The sequence below is a fragment of the Glandiceps talaboti genome, chromosome 7, assembly GCF_964340395.1.
Source record: "Glandiceps talaboti chromosome 7, keGlaTala1.1, whole genome shotgun sequence".
Classification (NCBI taxonomy): Eukaryota; Metazoa; Hemichordata; class Enteropneusta; family Spengelidae; genus Glandiceps; species Glandiceps talaboti.
In genome coordinates this window covers 2326038-2345000 of record NC_135555.1, presented here as the reverse complement: position 1 = coordinate 2345000, position 18963 = coordinate 2326038, and the positions used below count along the sequence as shown (strand labels likewise).

General features: G+C 36.0%; 1 protein-coding gene across 1 annotated transcript; it reads left to right on the top strand.

Moving 5' to 3' along the window:
* The first annotated feature begins 15632 nt into the window (after window positions 1–15632).
* On the top strand, window positions 15633–17959 carry LOC144437789 (uncharacterized). The gene has a single exon (XM_078126812.1). It carries the CDS (start codon window positions 15638–15640, stop codon window positions 16949–16951), a length of 1314 nt encoding a protein of 437 aa, XP_077982938.1. The 5' UTR covers window positions 15633–15637; the 3' UTR covers window positions 16952–17959.
* Window positions 17960–18963: the final 1004 nt, after the last annotated feature.

Here is an 18963-nt window from a genome sequence, read left to right as displayed (position 1 = left end):
GAAAGCATCGTGTCCTCAAGGTCAAAGGTCATGGATCAAAGTATAACATAAAGTTGAAATGATAATGAAAATAGTGCAGGATGTTCCTTTTATTTTGCTGTTTGATAAAAATATATATATCAGAGTGTGGACACAAAATATAGATACAATGAAATGCTTCAATGTGGTCACCGAGAATGAATTGGGAAACATAAGTTTCAAAGTTGTTTTTATGTTTTTTACCCGATAAGTATACTTAACAGAGAGGGCGTGGTGTCACTTTGATGGTTAGGACTGAAACTCAGTTTTAAAAAACTTTTACCTCCAAGATGGAGCAGTACATATATTTTCTCCTTAAGATAACCAGTGTGTATTGTCCGTAAAGATATTTATTTATTTTTTATATAATTTTTATCACTAACATAATCTTTATAATTATTTACTTTTGTTGTTATAAATGCTGCCTCGAAATTTGCCCTGATTTACACGTTTGTCTGGTCCATTGACTTTGGGAACTATTTCCAAGGCCCCTCATCAGAATTTTATTTTCTGTTACTTTCAAAGTTTGTATATTTTGTTTTCTCTTTCTGGAGAAATATATTTCATTTCAATTCAATACCGACATGTATAAATGTTAAATGTCTACTGCGCATGCGAATTTAACACAAGCGTTGCTAAGGTGACTACAGTATGTGAGTCATATGACAGACAGACTTTGTCTTATTAGAGGAATGTGTCGTCATAATAGTCTAGTGCTATCCTTAATTATCGAATCTTTCATATCTCTCTTAGATACGACGTTGGCATCCAGACTATCGTATTAATGGAAAATACGTACCGATCGATGCTGGTCCTCCTTTTCTGTCCTCGACAACAATTAATGTTTTGGTGTCTTTTTCCAAACACACCGGTCCATCAAATCTATTTAAATCGGAACACGTCAGGAAAAATAGCCCAGTTGTGTACAATATGGGACTTTGTTTCATCAAAAAGTAAAAAAGTAAAACAAGGATCAATATTCCAACTTTGTATCAGTTGTCTAGAGGATCCAACGATTCATTCATATGGGATACACATTGATTTAGGCCCTTTAGCGTACTGAAAAGATGCATGATGTTTTAATACAACGAACAAAAAAAATACTTCAGGGGATTTAATACGCAATCATACAATGTATGTCCTATGATGTTTTCATATGAATGTCCTTATCCCCCTCCCTCATTTACTCCCCCCCATACATGATAATCATTGAAAATATAGTGATGATATCAAAATAAAGACAATGCCATGGTTTTCGACAATAGAAGTAAAACATCAAATTAAGGCACAAATGCGAAAGAGTTGCATGACCGGCTTGTAGGTTGTAATTGATACTGAGCGCAGTGTCAACAATGCTAGTCACTATACAGTGTACGTGAGGGTCGTCAACCTGTGCCACCATGTCAGCGAGACGATGGACAACGAGTCTCATTTCACTCTTCCTTTGCTATTTACATTGCTCTACGGGACAACTAGAAGATGAAGCTGCCTACACAGAAGGTGAGATGAATTACTGAGGTGATGAACAATAGACAAATATGTGACCACACCTAATTTTAAACGAGTTATAATGTTGTGTTTGGTACTTTGTTTACATATGTGTATGTGGTATTATCGCATAGCAGCATGCGACATATTCAAAATATGGTGACAATGACATGTGAAAAATGACAATTTAAAGTATTTTCCCAGATTGAAGAGTCTCATACATGACAGATTGTCACTCTTAATGAAATCTATCTCTTCTTTCAGTGTTTATTTCCACTCTCCATACCCCTAGTCTACACTATTTATACTGGGTATTTATTAGTCGTAGTACAATACATTGAGTATATATACTCCATATAACTCAGGGTAAAAGGTGCCTTTCAATGTATAATGTGAATGGTGTATTGCCCATGTGTACTTGTTCTTAAACATTTTTCCTAATCCGTGTTTTGCAGCGAGACTCTGATCACCCAGAGTTCCTCCATGTGTTTCATTTGGTAACACGTTAGGCAATGTAGTACAAAATTACGGGTCACCATTCATTTAATTATGTTTTGCACAACTAATTTGTTATTCCTACTTAGGATTAGTAGTGAAAGCTAGTATTTTTTAAAACAATAATAAGGCTTGTCTCTAGAATATCACGCATATCAATAAGCTGACTTCATAGCCACCTCATTTCAGATTTCTGAGGCCATCTTTAAGTTCCATTTCTATGTTTGATGAAGAGAGATCGTAACACAGTCTAATTTAATTTAACATGACCATCAAAACAGTGTTCTAACTCTACGCGGAGACTATAGACATGTCATTTCATTGAATATCGAGAACGAGAATTCGGTTCTGGGTATTTCTGCAAAAGATTTGGTATACGATAATACGTAGAAAAAGTTGCATGAAAATGTCATAATGTAAGAGTTGTAATTTCCATGGTATGTATTCTGGATACATTCCTCCAAATTGGTTAAAGAACTCGACTTTCTATGTTTACGTTCCCCTAATATAGCAAACCTATTTGAGGGTCTATGCTGGAACAGTGTTGTGGCCGATGCAGGTACACTGGTGACGAAGAATGAAAGGGATATTGAAAATAATGTCAACTGGAATTGTAAATTGACGATAACAGCTAAAAGAGAGGGAAGTCGGGTACAGCTAACATTCACCAAATTTAATATACTAAACAGTACAAATTGTGAAATTGAAGCTGTTCGTGTTTTTGATGGAGAGAGTCTTAATCATCCAATATTGACCGATGAGAAGGGGTTATGTGGTGATATTGACCCCGGTGCGTACTCTTCGACTGGAAATGCGATAACAGTGCATTATCAGACTTCTGGTAACGTTGAACCCCCAACGTTTTCAACATCATCTGATGATATCCGACATGGGTTTGTCGCATGGTGGATGTCCTTTATACCGTTGGGTATAGATGACAACAACAACACAACTAAAGGTTGGTAAACATATCATGAAACAAGTTATAGAATTACCATGAAAGGGACCCAATAAGTTATATTATTGCTTTACAAGGCCTACAATCCATATACAACGTAAGAAATGTGCAATAAAATCAAAGTCAAAGTCATATATCTTAATTAGTTCAAATGAACTTCTGACATCATTATGTAAATTTGTATGAAGTTATATATATATATTATATATACATATACACACAAAACTACACACACGCATACATACATACATACATACATACATACATACATACATACATACATACATACATACATACATACATACATACATACATACATACATACATACATACATGCATGCATGCAGGCAGGCAGGCAGGCAGGCAGACAGACAGACAACTTGATTTATGTAAGAAAGGCAGGAGGAAAGTCGTAAATAATGTTCAAAAACACAAATACAAATCGGTACACGCAATAAACTGTAATTGCTAAATATGTTACAATTTATAGAGAAACTCAGGAATTTATGACACGATCAACCTAGCTTACATAACTCAATTGAAAAGAAATATATTGTAGACTCAGTGGCTAGATGGTCTTAGTTGATTAATTTTCCCTTTCAGTATATATAGAGAAACTTTTTAAAACAAACTACATGTATGTAACTTACTGTTATTGTTAGATCAAGGTGGAAAGCTGATCACGTCAGAGGATGGGCAGACGTTCTATTGTTGTATTGACAATAGTATATGTATCAATAGTCGATATCGATGTGATGGTATCAATAATTGTCCCGATCACAGTGATGAAACTATATTACCATGTAAATTAGGTAAGTCATTATATTGAAACTATTCATATATGCTATAATGACATTTTATCACAGTCATTACGGTTGTCTAGTTTCTCTTCAAGTTATATAGCTTTTGTAAAAAAAAAAACCTACAACGCGACCTACTTACAACCTATGCCTTGCTAGTTTACTGGGAGAAAACAATGACACCATTTAATATTTGAATACTTTGGACCATTCCTAATATTTTGTAGGAATTCTGACATGTTTTTTTTTTATTGTTAAAACATTCAATCTTGTTGCCGGGATGTTTTCTCAGTATCAATCTTAAGTCTGGTGTATCACATTTTTGCAGGTCAATCACCCCTGTCAGACTTGGCTTTATTGACCGGTATACCAGTCGAAGTATGGGCTATTATCATCGCTATAGTAGTCTTTATCATTCTTATGTGTATCTTCCTCATCATTTGCTGGTGTTGTTGCCATGGGACACGGAGGAAGACGATGATTAAGGTCATAAAGAATTCTCGTCGTCGACTGCACAAAAAGAGTTCTTATGAAAGACATCATTACCGAAGACGATCTAGGAAGCGATCAAGAAGGAGGCGGAGACCGTTTGCAGTGGTGCAAAACTACCCAAGTCCTCCATTTTGGCAATCTGACTCGGGGATTCCGTCAGATAATTCGCATGTAACAGAAAACACCCCAGACACCACGCTGCGATTCCATAACAGACCATTTGTACTCACAGGAGCCGGTAGATCCATACAAAACGACACCATAGCCCCGGCCCCATCATGCGGAGAAGGTGTAGCAAAGGACACTTACTTCACTGGTTATCCTGGTACCATCCACTCCACCAATTATTCACAATTATCCTCAAGGGAATCGTCCAATCAATGGCCAAATCAATTAGGGAAGGCTCAATCATATCCAATATTCAGAAAATATTCGACAGATGCAGTAGCGTTAGCAATGAAACGTTTTTATATTCCTAGGGCAACCCATAAACACTTCGTAGACGATGAATGTCTTTGGCACTAAAATGTGAACTGTTAGAAAACAAAATAAAATGTGATGAATCAATCTAAAAATTAACACTTTTCTACATATTTTAGATCACTGACGTTCAGCAGTTGTACCATAGACAGTGTCTATGGTGGTACCAACATACACACGACAATGCAACCTTGAGGTTTCAAAAAGAACGAAAACATCAAAACTGTGTGTGCATTCATACATTCCAATATCCGTCGACATATTAGTATATTGTCTACGGCGAATTGGGGATCAGAGTCCACGAACCTCTTCTTATCTGACACGAACCTCTTCTTATCTGAGACAACTTCTTCAAATATCTTCATTATATTATATTGTATATACCAGGATATGGACTTTGAGGTTGCGTGCATCCTATTCAATGCTATGACAAATGCTGTTTATCCAAACAAAGGAACCCTGTTCTTTTCAAAGTATAAATATGCACACATAATGCTGCCGAGTAAGTGACAAACATGTCATAGGTCACATTGCAATGATTTAGTCTACTATAATTGCCCCACATTTTAAAGAATTTTTAAAACATTAATATTAGTTTGATGTTTTTTTTATCGGCGAAACTATGTTGGACGCCGTTCAAAGTGTTATCCTACGAAACAGATAATATACCAATTCAAATTTGAACTAAACAAATATAAAGCCAATGGTAGTGAACCCACCTAAGTGATATATGTCGTTCTAGAATTGTGATAACATATCCAGTATCCTATAGCTGGATATGCAGTTATCACTTTCTGTGTCTACCTTTCCTTGAACTACTTAGATGTTATTAAAACATGTATATAAATAAATAATTATTGCCTAGCAACGAATAGTTATAAATTTAAATACTGAAGTACACTGTCCTTAAGAAACAGCATGCATAGATCAATAGGTCACTTTATTTTATAAAAAAGAAAAAAAAAGAATTAAAGGGAAAACCGTAATTTGATAACAGTTATGGGAATTACGTTTGTATCATAAGATACAGCCATTGTGTTCATTTGATAAAAATAGTATGGATGAATACTAAGTATCAATGGTGAAGCCTAATTCGTAGTTACAAAGGGTGTAAGTGGTTGTAAAAATGTTTTCTTATTGATTTTTTAAACAGTCAATCATTTTATATTAAAGGTCAAGTTCAAATAATGACGTTGTATTCTCTAATATTGTCGTACCACACACAGTATTGCTACTCTTCGGAATTTGCAATCAGCAAATACCAATAGAGTATTAAAGCCATTGGTATTTCGGAGGTCAAGTCACAAACAGTATTGATTTTTAGTTTTGTAAAGTGCGAACAACATCCCCTTCGGCAACGTCCCAATCTCTCTATTTGACTTGTATGCGTACATATGCATGGTATGATTTACAAAATACACAGACTATTACAAGAAAAGTGGCAAACAATGAGAATCGGAATATAGATCCCATTATGGAAGGCTAGTTGACCTTCAAAAACAAACACAAAAAGTTTAAGCAACTAATGAAACCACAAAAAAAGAAGAAAACTGGATGGTCTGATGAAAGTTTAACTTTTTAGGTTGTTTTTGGACACTTTGACTACTTTCAAGCTCTGAGCATCACAGAACATTAGATAACATATATGTATATGTTGTACATATTAATTTATAATTCGAATGTCACAACTTGGTATTATCAAGAAGGTACAAAATAATATTTGTCATGAACCAATTGGTAATTCAAAAACAAAATGGGGGTGGTGGTGGCGGGGGGGGGGTATGGTGGTGGTGGCGGCAGTACAGTGATTACAACTAGCTTGACATTGCTAACAAACAGCTTTGAGGGCGCGACCTCAATCTTGGGTTTAACCCAATGTTCACTAGCTTAACTAGTACCCTTTGTTGTCACACAGCCTTCGCGTGTAAAACACCATTCTACTAAATATTAAACCCTGAAGTGCTGCAAACTACTGATTTTCATAGTCAAATCATAGATGTGTTGCTATATTCATCTATATTTTAACTTTTACCCTTCCTATTCGATGGCACCTGAAACATTTCAAGTCCAGTCCTTGCTGACATAGCTTACAGGTAAAAGGTTTTATCATTGATATTTGGATACAGGGTTTTGGTCAAAATCAGACAGACATCTGATAAAGCTATGGTGAAGTCGTCAGAGTGTTCTGCATATTCTAACCTCTCACATATTTCTTGAAAAGTCTAGTCATTTGAATGATATTCTGTGATTGACAACTTTTAACCTTTCAAATGAAACTTTATTAAATTAATTTAAAATATTATAGGAGAACTTTTATATGTGCTATGCAATAACACTGAAACCAAATTCAAAACAATTTGAATTGAATGATTGTATATGCTGATGCTGATGATGGTGACGACGACGACGACGACGACGACGACGACGATGTTGATGATGATGATGATGATGATGATGATGATGATGATGATGATGATGATGATGATGATGATGATGAAGTACAACAGAAGACTGAGGGGAAGAAGATGGGTGACGGGAAGAAGAAATGATCACAACATTCAACTATCGAGATTGAGTCCTCATAGCATAGTGAGAATGATAACCATCGAAAAGGTTGTAGTATCAACTATTTGAAAGTACAGTGTTTGGAAGACAACACAGATAGAGATATCGAGCTTTAGAAAACCTATCGTGCTTGAAGTAGTAAATTCATTTTGTCCATTGACACATGTACATCCAAACCTGTTGTTATTTTAAATATGGCGTATTATGACGTCTTTAGGGCGGCAGACGATACGGGTGTGTCTTTTTTGACTAAGGAGATGGCGTGTAAATGACAACAAATGATGTATGTGCAACAATGGAGAGACATTATAAATGAACCCGGGTCATGAACTGGTTGTTCGATTTTGTACTGGCCATTACAAGATAGCTGTTAACCCCCTTACAAAGAGAGACCAAAACAAACAACAACGTTGTAGTTCTAGTCTGTAATCTTATTACATTCTTAGGAAACTATTAGCAAATGAATTATGCATATTAACATCAGAATTTTGTTATCACATTTGAACATGCTTATTTTACAGAAAACAAATGAAGAGCTCTCGAGTTTCAGAAGACAGTGCCGTTGTTTTTTTATTTCTAATTTCTAGTTAGACTTCGTCTGATAACTCACTGCCTTATAATTACGTCTGATAATTCACATGGCGACTCCATGTTTGGAGTTTTTCCTTCAATTTTTCTCAGCTGTTTCAAGGTTTATCGTGGTATAAAATGATTATCTGGAATCTCGGAAAAAGATTTGAATTAGTTAACTGTCGAATTCAAAGTGAAGTTACGTTATACTCTCTCTCTCTCTCTCTCTCTCTCTCTCTCTCTCTCTCTCTCTCTCTCTCTCTCTCTCTCTCTCTCTCTCTCTCTCTCTCTCTCTCTCTCTCTCTCTCTCTCTCTCTCTCTCTCTTGTTTTTACTCGACACACTGTCACTTACTTGTTTTTACTCGACACACTTACTAAATAACTTTAACAATGGAAATGGAAGTTTTATCGTAGGATTATTTGGCTATAAAGTACCGTACTGTAACTACTACCAATCTAAGTAGGCAAGTCAACATTTGATACATATAGGTGAACTGTATTATGTATCACAGAAATTGAAATTGTTGTGACGGGATAATTTTTACAATATGAATATACCATGATATATAGATAACTAGATTGGTACAGTCCCTCGGGAGATTTTTGTTCTCATAATCTTCCAATTTATTATTAATTTGAAATTTTGTGAAGGAAAATATGGTCAACTTGTTTTTATTTTTCCCAATTACTTGTAGTCTCCTAAGTAGGGATGTACGAGAACTCACCACTGTTTCGCAATCACTCACTCAGATGAAAGAACACATTTGTGTTTCAGAATATATATTCAAATAGAGATTGAAAAAAGCCCGTAGACTTGAAAACGTGTAATAGATAATATGTATAAAAATGAATGTTTTTCCATACAAACGACATTATTAGTTTATAAAAACGCTGATGAAAACTCCTTGCCTTTAAATTCAAGATTGTCTAAGTACTAGTATGCTCAATAATGAAAATAGCAAAAACTAACTATTTTGGTGTTGCCCCAATTACAATAACTCTTTTCTCGGTCGATGGATGATGCTAGATAGAACAGCCTGTTTATCCAGCCACTTACAATAACAGATTTGGTTGGGGTCGACGTTCATTTAAACCACACCCTGTAATTGAGTGTAATACTATGTATACAATGGGACTAGGGTTTCTGCTTCAATATCAATGTATACTGTGTATGAAACACAGGTATAAGGGATACACTGAAGTAAAAGAGGACATTCGGCTTGGATAGGACATTGACAGTTTAGTCGACTATTGCTAACTTTATGGACTTACGATGATAAAATCGTGCGAGTCAAGATGAAGAAGCCAGAATGGTTGATACTAGTTTTATCCTATTTCACATGGAATATTTATTCAGTTAGTGGACAGATGGCAACGTCGGAGTTTTACAGCGTTGGTAAGTCAACAGTATGTACCCCCAGTGAATTTAAATCTGACGTGATGGTAATATTTAGATTCAATTCTCTGTCAGACACAAATTCCGGGAAAATCAAGAGAAGGACACGAGGACATGAGATCAAATAAGTACGGTGTGTATTTTATCTTTCGTAGACGTCAAGATTTCACAACTAAACTTGAACTGAACAATTTGGAATTTTAGAGGAAAGTAAACTAGTTCTAATATCAACAAACACAGTATGTCTGGGATACTGTACAGGCATTGTGTATACTATACTAAGGATTGACATTACATTCAAAGTAATCTTTGCCGATGGCGTCGATTTCAGTACTTCCTTTCAGTAGTTTTCATAAGGTTAAGTGTAAGGAAAGGCATTGAATGAATCAGTGGCTTTCTAGACCTTAAAGCTTATGTCCTTCTTTGTCCATCGAACTGAGAAAGCAACGGTTAGTTTGAAATTAGAATTACCCCGGAGGAATCAACTCCAAAATGGCAAACGTCTTTCCACACTCACAATGATTTAGTGAAATCACAAACAACGTAGTCAAATCTATACTTTCCACATGACACAGTTGTCCTATTTCTCGTTTATTCATTTCAAAATCAATATTAGTAAAGACTTTATATCTAAGAGATTTGGATTACAGTTATGAATTTTCAAGTATATAATCGGGGGGGGGGGGAGGGGACTTTGCGCATTCTTCACACCTGTGTTTATGGAATTAAATTCAAATACTTTTTCGTCCATTAGTTTAAAGACCCTGTAAAGCCCAAACTATACAATAAGCTAGGCCTTTGGTAAACAGTAGCGAGACGTATTCATTGCGTATGTGTTGCTTTGTTGAGGTACATAAAGAAGAGAGATAGACATTCTGAAATGGAAAAAGGAAAGCCACACACAAATTTATGACTATATCATTGCGCATGCCTAAAACTTCAAAAGTTACGAGGATTCACACACCACCCTATCCCCTCAGCGTAATGTAAGAACAACGGTCATTAGAAAACAAGTTACTCCTGACTGTTCAATGAATTGTAAACGAATTGCTATGTCTAAAAATACCAAAGTAAAAATGTTTGTGGTGTTTGAACAGATGTTAAATTGAGACACTGCCATCAGAAAAACTGACAAAAAATTACTGACAAGTTACAGACAGAAACATTGTGGTACTCGCCGTCATGGTTGTTTTTCACAAATTAAAGTAAGCAATATCAAGTAATAAATCCTATTACTGAACTATTTTAATTATAATAACAAAATTATTTGTTAATTATCAAACAAAGCAATGTCAACGACATGAGTCCACGACTTGTATTTTCAAATTCATACATTATTTTCTGTAGCGAGTTTAGTGGAGACCGTAACGCTCACCTGACGCTGATGTAAACTACCAATGGTAACCATATACACATGAAAGAAATTATTTCCATGGTTAAAAGGAGAGAAAATTGCAAATCTTATTTTCCATGGTGAAATATTTGCTTTCATTTGTCTTTAGGTAATTCGTGTAGTTTCATATCAGAAGTACTTTAAGATGTATATTTTTTATAATATGATTTGATAAGCACGTACCCTACATATTCCTTTCAGTTAACATGTTTACTGGTATATGTTGGCAGACGATCACAGCAGACGCGGGAATAATTTACACACGACATGAGGAGTACGGAATTGATGTCATGGTCAATCTCAACTGTAAGCTCACAGTCACTGCCCCCTATAAAGGTCAGAGGATCATGCTCAACTTCATAACCTTTGACCTTCACGAATCAGAAAACTGTGAGACAGACAAAATTTTGATATTCGATGGAAACAGTATTCAAAATAATCTTCTGACACCAGATATTGGAATTTGTGGCAACGACTCTCCAGGGAGTGTTAATTCGACGGGAAATTCTCTCACAATATGGTATCTGGCTGATCATAATGATCTAAACAAGTTTTTGCAAAAGGAGGGATTTACGGCATATTTCACAGGTTTCATTGTGGACGAAGACGATTCAGGTATGATGTAGGTCAAAGACCATAGTCTTCTTTCGTAGAAAGTATGGAGTTCTGAAAGCGATAATATTCACAGACTGAACATTTACCGAAAATTGCAACCTAATTGTGTATATGTAATTTTTAATTCTTTTTTGTAAATAAGGTTTTCAGCTGGCAGGATTTAGTAAGAATATTGAATGTTATGATTCTTGTACTTAAAAAGTACGTCCTATTACCGTCAATGAAATATCAAGAAATGCAATGTTATAGAAGCTTCCAGTTTTACATTTTACAAAGAATTAAAAGAAAAACGTCGTTCTGATTGATATTTATTTACTTTGGTAACAACACTCCAAGAAACGTTCTTGTTCATGAAACCAACTAGCGACAAATAATATATATATATATATATATATATATATATATATATATATATATATATATATATATATATATATATATATATATATATATATATATATATATATATATATATATGTATATATTGTTTGGTATAACTTGTATTATACCATGCATAAGCCAACAATATACATATGCAATATATACTCTGGTCGTTCTACGTCACGAAAATGCGCGTCTTTGTCAAAACAACGCGTGACTACGTCACTGGTTCTGCTATGTTCGAAATATGAGTCAAAACATTCAAAATTGCCATTACTTTCCCCATTTTCTTTGATATTACTGGCGCTGGATATAATTAATATGTTATTCTTCAATATTTTTCTTCGTGACCTAAGGGTTGTCACTACTCGTCCAGCGACTGGTAGTGACAAAGGCCGTCAAAGGCCGCTTTGGTCACTCGTATTTTCCTTGCCTGAACGAAGACAAATATTGGGGAATAATATCTAAGAATTACCTTCACAGTAAAAAAAATACTCGTAGCTGACCAAAACAATTTGAAAGTATATTCATGTATACCCTGTAATTTGTTACTTTCTGGTCCGTTCTTTCTTTTGAATATATCGAGTCGATAACATTTCGCCACAAAAAAGGGAAACAGGGTTGTTTGTATAAGTATATGGCTTAGCTGAATTTCACCTGTGTGTATCTAAGGCATCACATGTACATACACTCTAGCAACCGAAGGTATCAGGATAAACATTGATAATAGCTGGGTGTGGAAGGCGGCACACCTTGCACTTTTTTACTCACAACTCAACAATGGAAGTCGTAACTTATTATGGAAGACGTTGTTATATGAAATGTCAATAGAGGACTAAAGGTCACCACGGATAAGAAGCTAGTTGATTCGTTTTATGACGCATAAAAGTAATCCTCGATGACTCAAAATTGCGTCATCGTGGTGAAATTTACATTAACATGTCTTCGATATGAGATCATAACATATGTGAGATTAAATCGGTTTAATTTCTTCTATATAAAAACCTAAAAGAAAGAAAGAAAGAGGAACAACTTTAAGATAGATCTTTGAAACACAGAGCTGAATATAGAGGTGCAATTAACTCACAGAAAAAATAGTACGAATCATTTTTGATATAATAGTCAAATTCCTGGTAAAAAATGTCATTCGTCGTCTAATTCTTATATTCACTTGACTTTAAACTTAACCACCAGGTGTCCAAGACGAGATATTGTCCGATGATTGGAGGACACGTTTCTGTTGTCAAAGTGGTGGCATGTGCATACCAGAAAAGTTTATTTGTGATGATTTTCAGAACTGTGCAGATAATAGTGATGAAGCTCTCGACATGTGTTCTTCAGGTGAGAAGATGTCTGTCATGCAATTGTCAAAAATACTTTTACAATCTGTTTGTTTGTTTGTTTGTTTGTTTGTTTGTTTGTTTGTCTGTCTGTCTGTGTGTGTGTGTGTGTGTGTGTGTGTGTGTCTGTCTGTCTGTCTGTCTGTCTGTCTGTCTGTCTGTGTGTGTGTGTGCGTGCGTGCGTGAGTGCGTACGTATGCGATCCGTATATCCGTATGTTGTGGTTAATACCTTTATGCGGTTGAAAACCGAGCTTAATTTTTTTCCTCATGTCTCTAACAGGTGGAAATATTCTAGATCGTCTGTCCGACTTGACTGGACTCAGTGAGGGAGTTGTAAGCGGACTTTTAATACTTTTACTTCTCTTGATACTCCTTGCGATCATCGTTTTCGTCTATTGTTGCTGTTATTATTGCTGTTGTCGTCGTGGCGAAGAGAAGGATATTAAACGAAGACTTGTGAAAAGACACACGGACCTGGTGGAGGATGACTACCGATGTGATGATTATAACTACCCCTACGCTGTAGCGCCCTACGAGTTCTATCATCAGCACTTCGCCAGAGGTATGAATGATGTTGACACGACCACTGACGATGGCACTAGTCGGTCGTCGATGGTTACTGATGGCAATTCAAGGAGGAGCCAATTTGAGAGAAATATTGCTATCGGGAGCACATTAGTACGCCCAAATTCAATGTCAGGTGTCGTCAGACAAAATTTCGGTGATGTTGAACACAACGCGGCTGTCTATGGGCTTCAGCCTGGCACGGGTGAACGAAAACGACGAATTTTAAGGAGAAAGGTGGACAATTTGGAAAGAGGGAAAACAACGGGTTCTTCTTCTAGAATCTCTGATGGAGCAACACAACCAAGAACTCTACTAAAAAGTAGTCCTATCGTCCTGCCACGTGTTACAGCTTTGTCATATGAAGGTGTAGCGGGAAGGGCAAGTTTCAACAATGATATGATTTTAACACGGACTAAGAAAACTGCCGATAAGACTAGTTTAGGTGGTGATGTAAGGCACGGAAGGACACAATACGCAACCACGACGACATCTCGCGACCGGAGTAGGAGTCTTAACAACAACAGAGGACAATCAAGGACTACTAGTATCCAGAAATCAGATGGAAATCTAAGTGACGGTTGTGAAAGTAATACGCATGCGTGGTGGACAACCATTCCAACACCATCCATGTCTCGTTTCTACTCCGATAGTTATTTAGTTGACGAGACTAGGATAACAACTGGTCTACAACATAAATCCACAGATATTGACACTGTCAAACGAAATCAACAAAGGTCTTCTTCTGAAATGGACCTGTCTTCGAACACTCAAAAAAGCCGAAAGCTGAAATCTCTATATTTAGCCCATCGGTGGCTTGGTCCACAAGGCGGTAGCAAAATGAGCCTCGATGTCAACGTCAAAACTGCAGAAGTTATCAAATTGGATGAGAAAACAACTTCAGTTATGAAAGTATCAAATACTTAGGATTGTAATAATGTATATTACAATGTATATTTTGTATATGGCATATATAAAACTTTTGATTATTTCTTCTATTATATTAATATTTATACAGCACTTCGGTAAGGCGGAGCCAAAGTCCGGAGAGTTACTGACAGGGGTGATTGACCAATCAAAGGGTGGGGAACCATCTTACAGTTTCCGAGTAGTATAAGTCGTAGACATCAAAGATTTTCATATACGTAACTTAATATTTTGTTCAAGAAAAATCGATAACACGAAAGTTATTTACCTCACGCAAACTGTAACATTGCCATGGTGACTGAACGTCTGGATGGATGAGTGACGTGATACGATGCCATGGTGACTGAACGTCTGGATGGATGAGTGACCAAATACATTGCCATGGTGACTGAACGTCTGGATGGATGAATGACCTAATACGATGTCAACCTTTGAAAGTCAATGACATGTACATGTACACAAATCTCCAAGCAATGTAAAACACGTCTACGTTGTTATTCTAACTACACCAACGATTTGTCCAAAGTATTAGAAAGCCTGGTGGGAAATATAGGGAAGCTTCGTGATGTTTTGCTAAAGATATACATGGCTGATTTGTTTTCATCATAAAATTCGTTATTCTTTGTATCCATCTACACACCAGATATCATAGTCCTAACGTACGACAAGGTGTCTCATAAAAATTGTTGCCTGATTTCTTTCAGAATTTTTTTTTGTAAAGGTCTAAACATATATTGTTGTGTTTACTTTTAAAAGTCAAGTTGGGTCGATTAATAATTGATGCATTAATGTCACCTGAGAGAGAGAGAGAGAGATAGAGATAGATAGAGAGATTCACGAATTATCCTAGAATGTAGATGTAGAGAGAGAGTGAGAGTGAGAGAGCTTTAAATGATGGATTGACATTTTTCACTTCTGCATCAATTTTCTTTTATCCATCACTGGTCAAAACAACGATTAATCACATCAAATTCACTGATTCTTGAATATTTTGTTCATATTTCACTGGTGCACTCCTTATCATGTTTCTCCATGACTCAATAATAATTGTAATAAAAACATAAGAAACTCACTAAATAGGTGGTTGGGGGCGCAACAGTCCGATGTTGTTTGTTTGTTATTTCTTTTCATTACATGTTGCTCTCTCGTGAGATGGAAACCAGGTCGAAAGCCAGGCAAAGACGTAGTTTACTAACCTCAGGAGATATTGTGAATGCGGAACAAACTAAAGGTGATTCAGCAGTTAGAAATCTTGCTGATGAGCAAATCAGAAACGCGACAACACGTTCAACGCCACCCAGATCACCAAAACGTAGCCGCAGTATAAACCGAAGTGGAAGGGACAAAGGTGTCGACGTGTCCGTAGTCGGTAACATTGCATCATCGACGAAATCTTCGTCATCATCAACTTCAAGATCACCGCAAAGAAGGCAGAAGGTCAGTACCAGTGACGAAGCACCCAGTAGTTCTGTCATGACGGGTACTCGAAGTCGCAAAAAAAGTAAAAGTCCAGGTAGAAGGAACGCAACCCAGAACAAACAACCACCCCAGAAATCCCCACCAAACACCGTAGAACGTGAAGAACGGGAAACCGAGATGTCGAAATCCGACCAGACATCGTCTCACACCAACAATATTCTTACAGCAACCAAACCTATGAATTATAGAAGGGATGGAAGAGAACAGAGTTTTTCGCCTATTGCCTACGTACAACGACTGAAGCTCGCCCAACGGTACGTAACAGCATTGGATATACCAAAAAGAGTGTTTCTATACGTACTGGTCGTAATCGCGGGGAGTATCGTCCATGAGGTGATCGAACCACCAGAAACATATTTTGCAGAGAAGAAAAACTTCTTCAATCAATTCTTTGTTAAGTTGTCTTGGGGTTGGACCTTAGGAATAGTTTTCATGTTCATATTGCCTGCAAGCTACACTATACGCAAAGCCAACCTACAACAAGTAATCTGGGATTGTTCACGTCTCGTCGTAGGTGGCACTGCAATATGGTATGTCGTGATCGGTACTTTCTTCTGGATTGAGGATATAACAGGACAGTGTATAGGTCCAGGTGGACAGAATTTCACAGTCAAAAGACCGTGTGTGAAAGCAGGACTAGAATGGGATGGATATGATATTTCAGGACACACCTTCCTTCTTATACACTGCGCTTTGATTATTTATGAAGAGTTGAATACTTACCTACGTTTAGCCAAGCAGGGCAAACGAAGGAAAACACTTCTACAGTATTTCTTAGATTTCATGTTTGTTGTAGTGGTATTACTAGTTGTATTATGGGAGTTCATGTTGCTATGTACACAGATCTACTTCCATGTATGGCATCATAAGATTATAGCAGTTGTTGTAGCACTTAGTACATGGTATCTTTCATACAGGGTCGTTTATCCTAAACTTAATTCTTGGTTTGACAAGAACAAAACATCTGGTATTGCCAAAAGGAAGTGACTAGTTTGCCAGTCCTGAAATGCCTTGCACAATAAAAAGATTTTTATAGACTTACTTTCTGGGTAGTTTTTAGTTGAACATGATTACCACTCTTGTAGCTGGCTAAATCATTAATGATGAAGTGCTCTATGAGAGGTAATTTTGCATCATCATGTGAAATGAATAATGGGTCTTCCTGTTAACACAGACTGAAGCCTTAGTTGAAAATTTCAGCGGGTACAACTTTGATACAAAAGTTTACTACACTCACTCACTCACTCACCCACCCACCCATTCACTCACTCTTTTATTTATTTCTCCTTTCTGGTATGTTAGAAATAGATTTTCATAGGGAAAAATTGATTTCTGTTGTTCATTTGAAAGAACACCAATAATGTAAACAAAAACATCAAAACGTTATGTCATAGGCATACCAACCTACATGGATGGTAGAAAAAAAAATCAACTGCCTTCCCCTGTGTTCATTACCTTGTATCTATATGTTTATGCCCATATATGTAATTGATTGACAGTTGTTTTATGTATGTAAGATAAAACCTACAATTGGTGTACAAGTTACATATGACTTAAAGTCACATTTCATTCAGGGTTCTGCCTCAATGACAAAAAAGTATTATGTCACTACCAGAAATTAACTGATGACTGGAAGTGAATGTCAAAATAGACAATGAATGTTTTGTTGGATAGTGAAGCCTACATTGAAAAATGTCTCTTCCTAGTGTTGCACTGCTGAAATCTTGGTTATTCCTACCTTTTTGGTTTCTGATGATGTTAAATTAAGGAAATTAATAAGTTGTGTTACATGCTGGCACATTTTGTTGGCTTCATACTATATTGTCATTGCATTGTTGTCTGTAACAAAACTTTTGCCCCTTTGCAATAATTCTTTCAAAAATTAAAAAAAAAATGATTAAAAATAAACAGGCACAAGACATATCCATTTTTTGCAAAACCAACAGAATTCAGGTACTTTTAAATTGTACAGTACTGTAGTATTGATGTAGATTTGCATTTGTACAATACATAAATATATAGACCTCCTAAATTGTAGTGTTTGTAAAACTTTCAGAATTTCTCTCTTGAAATCTTAAAATTTAATAGGTTTAATTGTTAAATTGGATTAAATGGACTTTATTCAATAAATGATTGTTTTTCATAGTGATTAATGAAATTGGTATTGTTACTTAGTTACCATGGTGATTTGTTGATTTATTATGTAATTATGAAAAGTGTTTATCAATTTAAAAGAATTTTTTAGAGGTATTTTGACAAACTCAGACAATGAATAGTATATTTTAGACTTAATTAAAGTTTTGTAGTAAAGTGATAGTTACAATCAGTTTGGTCTTAACAGTTTATGACTGTTTTCAGTAAATTGGGTTTTACAAAGTTGTATATTTATGATTAACTTCTGATGTCTAAGGTTTGATGTTCTGGTTACTTTAGATTATCTAATTGGCATATTTATGAACCTTCAATGAAATATTCTAATTTATTTATTTGTATGTCCTATTTATCTACAGTAGCACTCATAGAACACATTTTAGAAAGACATCAAACACATAATTCTCAATAACACAGGGTAAATGTAGAGAATCGCTGTGACAGGGTAAATGTAGAGAATCGCTGTGACAGAATAAATGTAGAGAATCACTGTGATCCGGTAAATGTAGAGAATCGCTGTGAGCGGGTAAATGTAGAGAATCACTGATCGGGTAAATGTAGAGAATCGCTGTGACAGAATAAATGTAGAGAATCGCTGTGACAGTAAATGTAGAGAATCTCTGACGGTAAATGTAGAGAATCGCTGTGACAGGGTAAATGTAGAGAATTGCTGTGATCGGGTAAATGTAGAGAATCGCTGTGACAGGGTAAATGTAGAGAATTGCTGTGACAGGGTGAATGTAGAGAATCTCTGTGACGGTAAATGTAGAGAATCGCTGTGACAGGGTAAATGTAGAGAATCTCTGACAGTAAATGTAGAGAATTGCTGTGACAGGGTAAATGTAGAG